The sequence below is a fragment of the Mustela nivalis genome, assembly GCF_964662115.1.
Source record: "Mustela nivalis genome assembly, chromosome: 2".
Taxonomy (NCBI): domain Eukaryota; kingdom Metazoa; phylum Chordata; class Mammalia; order Carnivora; family Mustelidae; genus Mustela; species Mustela nivalis.
Genome location: NC_139021.1, coordinates 34,303,214 through 34,318,491, shown reverse-complemented (window position 1 = coordinate 34,318,491; position 15,278 = coordinate 34,303,214). Strand labels below are relative to the sequence as shown.

General features: G+C 38.2%; 1 protein-coding gene across 15 annotated transcripts in view; it reads right to left on the bottom strand.

The window, feature by feature from the left end:
* The window catches only part of UBR5 (ubiquitin protein ligase E3 component n-recognin 5), a 138,327-nt gene that overhangs the window by 48,483 nt on the left and 74,566 nt on the right, over positions 1 to 15,278 (bottom strand). For all 15 annotated transcript variants that reach the window (XM_082721269.1, XM_082721270.1, XM_082721272.1 and 12 more), the window contains 9 exons: positions 14,272 to 14,456; positions 11,849 to 11,958; positions 10,874 to 10,986; positions 9,347 to 9,490; positions 9,140 to 9,251; positions 8,742 to 8,896; positions 8,293 to 8,490; positions 3,941 to 4,151; positions 2,598 to 2,724 (listed from right to left, as the gene is read on the bottom strand). In XM_082721269.1, coding sequence (XP_082577395.1) covers positions 2,598 to 2,724; positions 3,941 to 4,151; positions 8,293 to 8,490; positions 8,742 to 8,896; positions 9,140 to 9,251; positions 9,347 to 9,490; positions 10,874 to 10,986; positions 11,849 to 11,958; positions 14,272 to 14,456 — 1,355 coding nt within the window. The remainder of the gene's footprint in view (positions 1 to 2,597; positions 2,725 to 3,940; positions 4,152 to 8,292; positions 8,491 to 8,741; positions 8,897 to 9,139; positions 9,252 to 9,346; positions 9,491 to 10,873; positions 10,987 to 11,848; positions 11,959 to 14,271; positions 14,457 to 15,278) is intronic.

Genomic DNA, 15,278 nt, shown 5'->3' with positions numbered 1-15,278 from the left:
AGAGAGAAAGACGGGCTCCTTACCAGGTAACAGCACACACCAGGGTGACTGTTCACACTGTGATGTTCCTAAATAATCTTAATTAAGCTCAACACAGACACTTGGTATCCTAGTGTATCTTACTCAAAACAGAGAGAGAGAGAGAGAGAGAGAGAGAGAGAGAGAGAAAGAATCAGCAATTAAGTGGGAGGCACTGCAAATAACCTGAAAATAAATGCATGTTTGGGGCCTATTAAGAAGAATGCTTACATCAGGGTCACAAACTCAATGCCTACTGGGCCAGGAAGACAGTATCGATTAAGGAAAGGGCAGTCAGGTCTAAGAAGTAGGGAGTGATGGCAAACTAGAGGCATACATGCTTATCTAAAGGCATTCAAATTTTAAAGAAAAAAAAAACCAAAAAACAAAAAACTGTAACAGTGCACAGGCCAAAGAAAACATATGTGGGCTATTCTCCAACCTCTAGCTGAGAGTAGACTAAGTTAAAATGAAGATAAATTGAGACCATAGTCTCATCTTGAACTTGCAAACTCCCAACTCTGTTGTTGTGATGTAGTCAATTCAATATTAAATGAGGGGGCCATTCCTTTGTGATTTTAAAAAATTGTCCTTAACCACTTTTCTTCATTAGGTCTTGGGAACATTTTTAAGTACAACGCCCAGCTCCTCATATAGATTCTTTAAAAACAAAAAACAAAAAACAAAAAAAAGAAAATTATTCTTCAAGATGCTGTACACAATTCATGAAGATTCACCTGTATCCTCAGTGGCTGAGGACAATACTGAGGAGATACCACCTTGGCTGCTAAGATTCAGAGTTTTGACATTTCTTCGTATAGGCTTGCCTGGAGTCATCGTATTTTCTGACAATATGGAAGAATTCAAGGATGATGTAAGTTCCTCTTTGTAAGCACGTTATATCCATGCTACAGAAGCCTTAGAATCCAGTCATGTTCAAACATACCACTGTGACAAAAAAGCGAAGGTCATGTGTCTTCCAGATTAATAATCTCTAGAGTACATACACCTGCAATCAGATGCATCAATCAAGCTTTCCACTAAATCTGCCCTTTGTACTCAGGAACTATGAGTCACATAACAAAACTTCTGAGTCAAATCATCATCTGAAGACATTTAACAGTACTCCATTCAATATTGAAATTGCATCAGCTTTGAGCTTACAGCTCATGAATCCCAGCCTGCAAACTCATCAAGGGGCATCGCCTAGAAAATCCATTGTAGACTAGAGGAGGGTTTCACTTCAATGAAGCAGAGTCTGTGGACTTCCTACTGCCCGGCGTGGATAATAAGACTCCTGTGCTTTCATCTGTTCAACCGGCAGCCCTGAGTTTGAACTGGTTAAGAGCACTGCAGTGAAATCTTCGGCAAATGCCTCAAAGGAGCTTACTCTGCAAATTATTTCTGTGAGCAACACATCACCCACTCTTGAAGCTCCTTTTAGTCTTTGCCTTCAAAATAATCCTTACATGAAAAAAGGATGGCAGCACTGGCATTGGACCAACCATATCAGAGTCCAACTTGATCTGCACCTGTATTTTCCCTGAGGAAACGAAATACCTGAAATAATTCAGAAACTAATTTCTTCATGAAGAATTTAAGTTGCTTTCCATTTTAGACCAAACACTTCGTCTGCCTAGTGTAGTCCTAAACAGATAAGCTGGTAATAATTTCCATTTTGTATAGTCTACATAAGGTCTTTGTACTGTTTTAAATTATAATTTGGTCACCCATAAAATAGTTTGTGACAATCTCACTTCAGGACATTTTTGAACCTGGGAAGCTATCAATTTTAGAAGAATCATTTTTAAAGGGAAAGTTGGATATGGAACAGAAAATAGGCAAAGAGAGTCTTCATTTTAAGCAGACTTTACAACCTATCACATGAGCACAGTGAGCAGTGCTTCCGTCAATGATCTGTCAAGTGTCCAAGAACTCTGGCTCTCGTGTCTAATATAAACATGCTTTCTCCTTCAGGAAAAAAACAAACAAAAAACAAAACAACAACAACAACAAAAAAAAAAACAAACCAAAAAACGAAAACAACTATATCCTGAATTCTTTATACTCTTCATCTATTCAAACACCTAGTAATTTTCTACATGTTATTAAGGTCTGTCCATCCCACAACCCAGAGACCTGAAATCTTAAAATAGCAACATTCACAATACACACCAGCCTTTCATTTCTTCCCAGATCATTAATACATCTGAGAAATTGACCTAAATAATAATCAGAAAATAAAAGATTGCCATTCTTTCAATTATTATTATTTGCTCTCCAACTAAAAAAAGGAACTTCCTAGGAAACAAGAATGATAAACTTAAAACACATTGAAGAATTAAGGTTGAACTACTTGTCTAAATTATCTCAAATTTTTGAAGCATCCTAGATCCTACTCTTCTACACTTAAAATCTAATTAGATATTACCAGATCTTTTTCCTGGGGTGATACTGAAAGGAACAAAAACAAAGCAAAAGGACCCACCAATTCATGCATACGATAGGTATGAGATACATTTTTCTGTACTTGGATTCTGTTTCCGCCAAATAAACTTTCCTGGTAAAAATCACATTACCTTCGACTACTTGATGATCCAGCCCGATTACCTGGGCCATTACTTGAAACAACTGATATTGCATTTGCAATGGCCTCAACAGCAGAAAGCCTTTCTGCAAATGTATTTCTTTCAGAGCGCTCTGCTTCTGAAACATAAGAGAAGAAATCAGGATCAATTTAAACTTCAAAAATAACTAAGATTAAGTATGTACTGGCCATTAAATGCTAACTGCTATGTATTTTAGTACTTTAAATCACACACTAGAGATAATGAGTAGCTTAATTTTTTCCTCCTTGGAGCAACAGACACTTATGACAGATTTAACTATGACCTTTAATATGTGACTTATTTCCTTATTCTGCCTTACTTTTCAACCCCCAAAGGTTAAAAAATAAGATTACTCATAAGTAGACTGAAATCCAGCTTTCACTACAAAGTACAAAAAAGACCCACAATTCAGTACCTCAGCCAAGGCTTATATACTACTCATCCTCCATTAATGATATGGAAATAAAGGTTAGAAATCTACAAAAAACCAAAAAAAAACAAAAACAAAAACAAAAAAACGAGAAGAAAAGAAAAGAAAGAAACAAAACTTGCAAAACTACTACTCAAAAATGTATCTACCAGGGGCGCCTGGGTGGCTCAGTGGATTAAAGCCTCTGCCTTCGGCTCAGGTTGTGGTCTCAGGGTCCTGGGATCAAGCCCCGCATCGGGCTCTCTGCTCAGCAGGAAGCCTGCCTCCCCCCTTCTCTCTGCCTACTTGTGCTCTCTGTCTGTCAAATAAATAAATAAAATATTTTTTTTTTAAATGTAGCTACCAGAGTAGCACCAGTGGAATTTAGAATCAGGAAAAACACACAACCCCACTTCTAGTCTTGCAGATTTCCCTTTTGTTTAACCAATTAAAACCCTGAGGGCAAAAAAGTTTATTTTCCCAGAAAAATCTCATAACTCACTAGGTTGTTTTTCCTTGTACATTCTGAAAACTGGGATAAAAGTTGCTTCAGTATAACTTGCTTTAACTAACTAAATAATTCTCATGGAATAAAAGTCATCTGCTATTATAAAATGAGTAAATCTTTTTAAGTATTACACATAAAGTTTGTACATAATCAGATAACGGAACTCAAGACAACAAAGCATACTGATAAGAAGTTATCTGCTTATGTTACATGATCATCCTAAGAGGACAGACATCTTTACTGTTTAAAAATGGCAAAACTCCTAGGTTTCACAAAACAAAGAAAAAGTACACACATTCTTCACAGTCATTTCCTTTCCTTCCCTTTAATAGCTATTTCATTTTCAAAACCGCCTAAAATTCCTTTTAAAGACCTTGTTATAGTTCTTATTCTCACCCTCTTCTTCTTTAGTTTCCTTATTGCTGGTTGGAAAACAAACTGATACACACGCATGCAAAATATTTCTGTTTCCATCACATCTGTGGCCGATGAACGTCTGCAGCATCTGTAGATTCTGCTCTAAAACAACCGCTTGCTCAAGATTCATGAGGTATTGTCGACAGGCCTCATAGTCACAACGCAGAATGTGCTGCATTAAGGTTTGTTTCTGTGCTCAGATAAATCAGGGAAAAAACTCCAATGAATTTGAATAGCACATTACACAAGTCAAAAATTCCTCATTTTATAATTTCACACAATAACATAATTGGCTCTGAAAGTAAGTAGACACAAGGTAGCCTACCAAAGGAGGTAAAACTAAGGGCCCCCTTTAAGCACAGTATACGACTGCCAGAACAGAAAAGGGTATAAACTATCTGTAAAGGACCACTAAGAATTTTCAGCTTTTGCAACTAACTCAACTCTGGCTGTGGCAGGAAAGCCACCATATACAACACACACACACAAATGACAGTGACTGGATCTGATCTGCCGTTAAGACTGCCAACTCCCGGTTTATATTAGTTCTTATGGAACTACCAAATTAGAATCCTACTAGTACTGTTAATCAATTAAACAAAGGGTATACATTCTCTGTATTTTATATAGGCTTACTCATACCCTCTTATGCTCATGAGTTACATCACATGTGGTACAGAAGAAAACCAAAACCTTCAACTTCCCTAAAATCACGACAGATGCAGTCTCTCAGAGGTGACAACTAATGCACTGCATTGCCAAACACCTGGTAATATTCGTTAATTTACGGAACATTCCACTACCTACCTAAGAAACAGCATGCTATTGACTGAGTATCTCTGGCCCCCAAAATTCATATGCTGAAAGCTAATCTCTAATGCAATGGTATTTGGAGGTGGGACCTTTGAGAAGTAACTAAGTCACAAAGGTGGGGCCTTTGTGGGTGGGATTAGGCCCTTAAAAGGAACCGGAAGAGATGAGAGTTCTCCCCTCCCACCATATGAGAATACATGGCTGTCTATGAAACAAAAGGTTGCCCCCATCAGGCACCAAATCTGCCCACACCTTGACCTTGGACTTCCAGCCTCCAGAACTGTAAGAAATTTCAGTTGGTTGTAAGCCAGTCTGATAGCAATCTGAACACACTAAGACATGGCATGAATAAATCAAGGAGTTCAAATGTACTTCTTTCAGAATGTAAAACTGTAATTAAGAGATTTTAACGGACTAACTATAAAGCATCAGTTTTGGAAAACAAGTAAATGTTTCTTTTTTAACTAGAATTAAGAACTGGGAAAAGAGTGTGTGGAATACAAAGGGAAGAAGAAAGCTATGTTTGAACCACTTACCACCTCTCCTCCAAACCCCAATCTGATGGAGAGGAGGAAAGGTAAAACAAAAATAGGAAGGGGAGGAAGAACAAAAAATAGTTAAACTATTTTCAGTACCTGCCACAGGTGAGACAGGCCATTTTGATTGTGGCACTAAGACTCTGGGGTGAGGTGATCCCATACACTGTAAGCTCCAGTTCAAGGGTATGAGGTAGAACACGTACGTAAGATTAAACTTTCCAAAGTCCAGTGACATATATGGAACAATTAATATGTTGAGAGAATATGTCAAAGGCTCTCCGAATACTAAAAGGCACACTACTATTTAAAGTAACTGAAGTCAGGATACTCTGCTGCATACTCTGTGACGTAAAAGGTTTCCAAGCAATCAGCAAGTCATCGGGTTGGAAGCAGCTATAGGAACTCTCATCTCCAACTTGCTCCACATGGGCTCTCACTCTGAGACTCACCGATACCACACTTACTGTGTTACATGCAAAAGAGTTTAGTCTGCATCACTCTATGCTGTATTCATCACTTATTCTTCTAGCAAAAGGCAGAGTGAATTCAGTGCAACATTTCTCACAAGTCTACTGTGCACCAAGCCCAACTCACTGAGGTACAAGATAAATTATGGCGCACTTTATCGCTATCCAGGGGATGACGACACATTTCATCTTTACCCGAGATGCTGACAAGAGTGCAGGGGTCACAGAATCAAGTAACTACAGAAGCATCTGAAGTAATAATACAAATGAACGGAGGAGGCCAGGGGTAAAGAGATAACACAAACTGGATCATAAATAAATGGCAACATTCAGAGCAATTAAGTATGGGGAACTGCAATGAACTGGAGACACCACATACAGCCTCTAAAGGGGGCAGCTAATGGCTTTATGATGGCCCAGTGTTCCCAGATCTTCCTATTTTTTTAAGAACAACTGAAAATCTGTGGACTTTAAAGAAAATTCCTGTGGTTTTTAAATGCTGGCAACCGACCAAGAATTTTAAAATGAGACGGAGGTTACTTCTAGGGGCCAAGTTCAGGCCATAGCCACCTCCTTAACCACAGCCCTATCAGTTTGGAACCTCTAGTCTAACATGTTACAAACAAAACTAAACCAGAATGAGCACTGTGTCTCCAGACAACAAGCTTACTGGCAGCTCTCAGGAGTACCTGGATTCAGACTATTCTAGATGCAATTCTAAGTAGTTTGCTTTCCCCTCCAACCTAATGGAGGGTCAGTAAGCCCCCATACCAAGTTCTATTTCCATTCTTCATAGGAAATCTCCTCACGGTTGTCTATTTTCTCCTTGGCCCACCCTTTAATCAGGCTTTCATCCCCGCTGTCAAGAATGACCCAGATGGGAGCCAAATCCCCAGGCACGTTCAGCACTTGCCTTGCCCGGCCAACAGCATCACTGTACATGGTTGATCACTGCGTCCTACTTGACACATACTTGTCACCTGGCTTCTAAGACAACACTCATTCTAGTTTCCCTCCAACCCTTCTGGACACTGCTCCTTTTCAGTCTCATACGCAGGTTTTTCTTTATCTCCCTGGACATTTAAATGCTGATACTATTCTCATGGCTCAGTCCCTAGGCCTCCTTTCTTCTCCATGACCTTGATAATCTCATTCAGTGTAATTCCTCTACTATCATAGATGTACTGTCAGCTCCTAAGTCCATCCTGCTCTGGATCCTCAGGCTTAACTGATCTAACTTTCTATTTATTGGCTCCCCTTGGATATCTGATAGGCACCTTAAACTCTGCATGTCTAAAACCAAACTCCTGCTGTCCACCTCTCCCTCCTGAACCTGCTCAATCCCTAGTCTCTACCTCTATAAATGCCAACTTCATTCCTCCTTCCTTTGGCCCTTTTGCTTCCTCTTTTCGACACCTGTATTGAGCCATACGTAAATCCTGTTGGCTCTACCATCAACCGTATCTAGTATACATGGAATCAAATCCCTTCTCCCTCATACCTCTACCTCTTGGGCCAAGACACCCTTCCCTCTCACCTGGACCATCTGAACAGCCCCCTCACGGGCCTCCCTACTTCTAAACTGCCTCCTGGTATTCTCAGCAGCGCAATGGTGATCCTTTGAAAATATATGTAAATCAGGTCAAACTCTGTTCAGATTGCTCCAGTAAGTCCTGTCTCTTCATCTAACAAACACCTCATCTATAACATGTTCAAAACTAAACTCAGCCTCTTCCCTCATCCCATTTGCTCCTCCTCCTATTTTTCCCTCTCCCCACCAACCACACTGAAATCAGAAGCTTTGATCTCCTTCCTATCATTTACTGATGACCAGCACCAAGCTTCAGAGTTTCTACTTCCTTAAGATCTCTTGAATCCATCCCCTCTTCCTCATATCCAAGGGCTCAAGCTTACTTTGTTCTAACCTGGATAACTCCATGCACCTTTTTATCTGGTCTCTACACTTCTTTTATTATTTTTTTCCCTACACTTCTTTTAAAAAGCCAGTTTAAAATCCTTCTCCTCCTAGCTTTCAGGGGAAAGCTCATATGCCCCTTAGGTTGGCACACAAGGCACCCCAGTGCCTTTCTCCAGACTTTGCACTTGTTACTCACTGACCCATAGGAGCCCTACCTTCTGGTTTTATCAATAGAACTTACACAGTCTCCCAATGTACTGAGATTCATTAAAGGCTGTTCTTGGTGCTAGGGGTAACACTTCCCACCCTCAGCTGTTGTCTAGGAAACTCCTATCTGACTATTCAAAGCTGTGTTCAGGCATCAACTCCTCAGAGAAGCCTTCTCTCCAGTCATAGTCTGATTTATATCCCTCACCTTTGTGCTCCTGCAACACTGTGCATGCCTTAAGCACTTACACTGTCATCATTGGTCTACTCATCTCTCATCACCACCTATAGAGAGGATTAACAAATCATCTGTTCAGGATTGTTTTCCCTAGATTCTAGTAGCATCTTGTGAATTAAAACTCCACATAGTTTCAGTAGTCAAGTTACCTCTACAGCCATGATGATAATAGCAGCTTTCTTTTTGATTGTTGAGTTGGCAGGAAGATTTATTAAAGAATGTACACCCATTCCAAGACTACTAATAGGTGGAAGATCAAGCCAATCAGGATCCCTTATTCCTCCCATGCAATCTTTGGCCATTGGGTAGATAGTACCATTTCCATCTCGAAGAATAATAGGAGACTCCTACAAAAGAGGGGAAATAATAAAATTTGGTTCCCAATCAAAAATTCATCTTTGATTTTTACAACAGGTATATTTATTTTCAAATAAGATCAGTTTATAGTGGCCAAATAAGAAACCCAGTATTAATCGTGCCTGATATTCTAAATTCTTCAACAGTTTAGTAACAAGCAAATTATAGCCTAACACTAGGCTCTACAAAAATGTCAATGTTGTCCTACCAAATTTCAAAAGCAAAAATAAGCCTCTATTACCTGTCCAGCAGTGAAAATGGCTACATTCCTCTCATTCTGACCAAGGAAAGCAATGCTGCTTGTAGGGAAATTATTCTCTTGTTCTGCTTTTCCTGTAGCAAGATCAAAGATACAGTACCGTACCCAATTTCCAGTCTTCAAAACAGCATGCACACCTTTAGAAAACATAAATGTAAAAAACAATGTTATACATCTTTAGTAATTTCTAATAAAGTGCCCATCAAATCTTAACATCTGTGGTCACGTTTGAAATGTAGATTCATTTCGCTATATAACATTACACACAAGGGACAAAAACTGCCATAACACCTCACATCACTTTATCCTCCACCCATTTACTACACAAGTATTAAAAGAATATAACATATGCCAACTGAAAAAGTTACAAAAAGCTTTACCTTTGGAATCCACATTCACTGCTAATATTTCCGTTTTTTCAGGTATACAAAGCTTTTTAGGAGTCCTTTGGAAACAGTCAGGAACTTTTGGTGTTCCACCAGTTTTGACAACCTACATGACACAAAAGGAAACTTGCGCTCAAACTCTGGAGTGCAATCAAGCCATCAGGCCCAAACCCACCCGCTGAAGGATCCTTCTACACCTACCTGCAGTTCATCAATTCTCAGTAGCCTACAGTCCTGAAGGAGAGAGGAAGGGTCAGCATCCGAGCCAGAGCTGCTCTGACAGTTTGTATTACTGGACGTTCCTGGGAACTTTACGGCCACATAGGCACCATCCACTTTTAGCACCTGGAAGCACAGCCCAATATACTGAGTATTAACCAACTTCTATGAAATCAATATGCAAATGAGATCCACTGAACTTATTTAACATCAAAGGCATTTAATTTCTTCTATTTCTTTACTGATGAACAAGTTATAAAACTAACCTGAACCTGGAAAAGAAAATGAACCTCAACAAACTCACCAAAGCTTTGTTGTTGACATCTGTATTCGAGGCTTACCAGAGAGCAACTGACCCACACAGCCAGCACTTACAGCCAGGAGATGTTTAGCCATCAGCTACAAAAATGAAGTATAACCCTTGAGATTCTCCCATCCTCCCTCTTTACTAGTTAAGAGCCCTGCTGTGTGAAAGCACTTCCGTGAAGATCATAATGTGCTATATCTGCACTGCCTGAGATGGTAGGTATTAGCCAGAAGTGGCTCCTGAACACCGAAAATGGAGCTAAATGGGACTAAAGAGCTGAGGTTTTATGTTATTTAAGTTTAATAAACTTTACTAGCCACATATATACTTAGTGGCTACCCTTCTGGGCAACACAGATAGAGAGTGAGCTGGGTACAGAAAGACAAGCACAGGACTTGCAACCAGAATATTTGAGTCCTATCTCAGCTACTCGGTTTCCGATTTTGAGCCCGTGTAATCTTCTCAGAGGAAACACCTGCCCACAAACGACAGTTCTGCTTTGACAGTCACATGGAAGATGGTGTGAAAACAGCCTCCGTAAACTATAGGGGATGGCATACCTCCTCTTCCCCTTGAGTACAAATGGAAGACCACCAACTTCAGAAACACATGAGCGATCAGGAAAACCTTTACTCTGCAGGTATTCTGCAGCTACAGATCCATTTCGTTTTCCAGTACGTGTGGAAGGAAACGTGAAATCAGTGGCATTCCAGCTGATGGACTCTACCCACTTGTTTTCTTAGAAAGCAAGACCCTCTCCAGAAAGAAGGGGAAAGAAACTAGAAGGTGACTTGAAAACAATAAAGAGTTTTAAATGTTAAGGGAGTTTTTAAATGTTATAGAAGATGATCTCTCCTTCAGAACTAACATTTCCAAAGAATGGAGTGTATCAAAAAGTAGTAACAATCTTAAAATACATACATATAATCTCTTGCAACTTTTCGGCAAATATGAATTTATTCCAAATAAACATTTTTTTAAAGAGAGCAACATATCACCATAAATGTTGAAGAAGAAGACTTAGAGTCATCTATTCATCTTCAGGGACAGAGAAGATACCCGCAACAGGCTAAGGGCTCACTGAAAGTGATAAATGAAGCAGCTTTGAGGACAGGGATGAACACTCACCAACCGTAAGTTCTTGGATAACCAATACTGTTCTAATTCTGGCGGTAAATAATTCTTACGTATTTTGAACAAACCTTGCCAACAGGAACATTCTTAACATCTTCCACAAAAACGACTTCCCGAAGAGACCACTGCTCTTCGTTCACCTTTTCCTCCTCTTTCGGGGCAGGGGTGGACCGTCGTCGTTCTTAGACAACAACAAAATGGTAAGTACCAAAAAGAAAATGTAAAAGAGACTTTATAGATTTCATCTAAATATATGACAAAAGATCATCCGTAAAGGGACACATAACTGAGCTATCTAAGTAACAATTCTGTGAAATACTGCTTTATGTTTTATGACCAACTTTCAATTCAAATGACTTCATATCATCTGTCAATGTCTAATGATATTAACACTACTGCAAACATCACAAAGAAGAAATTAAAAAACCTACTTTGAACCCTTAAAATTAGAGTTATCTGACCAAGGTTTAAAAAATAGACCTGTTAGGCTATTCTTAAAACTATCACGTAACTAACTACTGAAGTCTAACGTTCAGTTTTGTCAGGTACAAAGTAAATACATTACAAAATAAATTTATTTTGAGGACCTTTCAAAATACTCTTTAAATCCAAGGTGCAATAGTGAGTCTAGGTTCATAAATTCTACAAAGTCTGAGCAAAATGGTGACCCAGCCATAACCAATTTACAACAAAAACAGTCTCAGCAAAGGTGGGCAGATATTCTAATTAGTGGCATTACTTCCTACTCTTACGGTAAAGCATTTTACAAATTAAAAAACAACATAACTCTCAAAAACAACAGAAATTAACAGTGTAAACGCCATTTCTTTCTCATTTTAACAAAGCCGTGTGCACGCGCGCGCGCACACACACACACACACACACACACACACACAAAATCAAACTGGCAGAAATACAATTGATATGATAAGGTATGAAAAATGGTATTTATAGAGTTGCCTCAAATCACAGACTGAGTGAACACAGCTGTCTGCCTGGGACCTGATTTGGACCAGCAAGTACACGCCACACATAAAACTTACTATATGGCATTGATGCACTGCTGGCAATGGAGGACGCATCACTGCACGTGGATGCCGGAGATGGCGGGGGACCCATTTCTGTTTTCACTGGTTCCTGCTTACTTTCAGGCCTGAGATTAGAAATAAGATCTCCTCATTAGGGAAATAAAGTATTAAGGACTTGTCAGATGATTTTTAAGACTCAAGCTTATTCTTGTAAGGGAATGGAATATTAAAAACTTGTACAAAGTGGTCTATTTCTAGGACTCAAGATACTGAAAAAGGTACACAGTGCATACTTCAAATTCTTAGTAATGTTTCAAAAGGAAAGAAAAATACACCATATAAAGCTATCAACAACATGGAACAATGATTCAGATAAGCCTTATCTAGGAATAACAACAAAAACTACACTCAATTTAGCCTAAGCCTCTTGAGCAAACATGTTTCACACTTCACTTAACCCTGACTTGGACATAGCAATTTAACTGAGAAAATAGTAAAGGAAAATAAATAAAATGCCAACTAGATCATTAATTCCTTAGAGTTCAAAGAAGGAACTCTACTCACAATGGCTTACAAAAATTTATTCTTGAACCATCTGGTGATGAACCATCATCTGTTACAACCGAAATGAGAAACCACAGAATTAATAAACTATAAACTATCCCTCTGCACTGAGTTATTCCATTAACTCTACCTAAGAGGACAACTACAGTCAACAACTACATGATACTCTACAGATAGTAAAAACATAAATACTTTCAGTCATTAAAAGGCAGAAGTCAATTTTTTAGTCAGAAAAATAGTCACCTATACTAAGAAATTTGTTATATATAGATCATTCTGGTATATTTTATAATCAGGGCCATCATCTTAACCCCCTCATCTCTTATCACCTCCACCAGGAATGTCACCTGAGTTTAGAAAAAGTCCACAGAAAACCAGTATTATTTTCACCAGCATCTTGGCAAAGCACTCCGTACAAGCACATGCAAACACTCGTTGATGGCTGCTTTGCAAATCTTGTGACGGTGGAAACAGGCCGATACTGACTAATCACTAGCATGCCTTTAAAGTGAATGCATCAACGACTTAGCAAAGAAGAGTGTTCACATGAAAATGACTATGTTCTCAACATTTAATTTCACTAAGCTCTTTTACTAAATTTATTAATAAAGATGGAAAATTTCAAGGAAGACATGAAAAACTTCATAAATTACATAATCTCAATAGCATATTCTAATTTAAACTCATTTGTGGCATGTCAAAAATATTTCAACCATTCTTTACGAAGTTTCATAAATAATGAAAATGTGTTTTGCTACTTTTATTTTTAGGATAAAAATCACTGTAATTAGAGAGGAAGTCTATAAATCTCTTTTGTAAAACAAGACAAAGGGAGAAAGTGGAGGGAGAGAGATTTAGAGCACACTACAACAAAGCAGGAAGCCTTAATTTGGCATAAGTTATAACAGCTTTGGTTTATTTTAACTTATTTAACAGTAATCCCTGTGTTTTCTAAACTTCAATTTTCATTTTTAACATTAAAATAGTAGCGATAAAGACAGCAAGTTTACATTTACTTGAGCAAATGAAAAAATTTCAGTACTTTAAAAATCTCTATGTATAGTCAATCCCCATTATCTCTTTTCAACACCTGTATACATTTTTTAAAAAAGGATATACATACAAATATTTAAAATGTTATTTCTGAAATATGATAACATTAGTCATCCATGTTTCTGTAAGGCACATATTTTTATAAGATTAAGAATAAAGGTTATAGACTTCATTAACATTTTTTAAGTTCATATAACAAACAACCAAATTACACTATATACCAATATTTTTAGAGACAAGTAGATGCTCCTAAAAGTACAAGAGTTAACTAAGATCTATGTATCTAGCTCCCCAACAATAAGATTCTGTGTGTGGGTTCCACACAATTATGTGGTATTTCTGTTCGCATATCCCTCCAACCCAAAAATTTACAAATCCTTTATAGAATTTCCCTCCCCAGCAAATTAACTTGTAAAACCCTTCCAAGGATTAAGACACAGATGAGACATTAGGTAAAAATTAAGATGATTATACAGGGAGAGAGAAGGGCAAAGTTGGCTTAATACGGGTAAGGCTGAACACATTATTACTGCCACAACCCCATGGCAAAGGACACACTCTAATGAAAAAACAAAGACACCAAAAGAGATCTCTACATGGTCACTCCAGCTGAACATCAAGAACTAAAATATACAAATATTAACCAAGCTGCAAACAGTAAATTTGACCGACTCCTTTCAAAACTCTTAGGCATCCTCATGAGACATACCACGCGAGCCCTCTTCTGTCACTGTGCACCTATAAGTCAGCCTTGACTAGCTCCCTCACATATAGAACAAACTAGAAACTGGTATAAAACCATGATTAGTTAGAGTACTTACTTAGCTTCAGTAGTTTTGCTAGCTTTGTCCATGCTTTTCAAGCTCTCGGGAGAGCGAAGTTGGAATCTGCAGCTATCATTCATATTCCACACCGACTCCATCAAGACACCGACTTTAGGAATGCCAGCACTAATTGAAAAAGCAACTGCTCCAGCATGATAAAGAGGATTATTTCTTAAGCATACCTAGCATACAAAAGAATCACCATCAAAATGACATAATTTTAAAACTAGAAGAATTGCTTCAAATGTATAAAAATACAATATATAAAAGTATTATTTCCTAGGTTTTCCAAAAACAGTCAACACCAACAATAATGCTGATAAAGCATTGTCTTAAAGATCTCTATCAAAACAAAACAAAGCAAAAAACACAAAAACCCCAAAACAAAAAAGGTCTCTATCAAGAATTTGTTCCCAGGGACAACTGGGTGGCTCAGTTGGTTAGGCGTCTGCCTTCTGCTCAGGGATTCCCACATCCCACTCCTTGCTCAGCAGGGAGCCTGCTTCACCCTCTGCCTGCCACTTCCCCTGCTTATGCTCTCTCTCTCACAAAAAAATGAAATCCCGGGGTGTGTGTGTGTGTGTGTGTGTGTGTATAATTTGTTCCCCAAATTAAGGAGCAATAATAATTCCAGCACATTTGCTAAGAAAATAACACCTTATACAACAAATTAATTTCATGCACCAACTATCCTGACCATTCTGCTATAAGGAAATAGAAGAGAAACAGAGAAGAAACTTTTTTTAAAGGCTGGCATTAAAAAAAAAAATGTGAACAAAACAATTACACTTTTTGTTGTCTTCTTATAATTTGAAATTACTTTCCTCATTTGTGATGCTCTACAGTATTCAGGCTCTCTTAATTTCATCTCTATGGGTATTTCTTTCCCCCAGAAGACTATAGTTTTCTACAAACCAGAAGTTTCACTGGATATTATAGGTTTTTTTCTTACATAAAAAAAAAAAAATTGTTAACATCAGTGTTAGAAGTTAACTGAGTTCAGG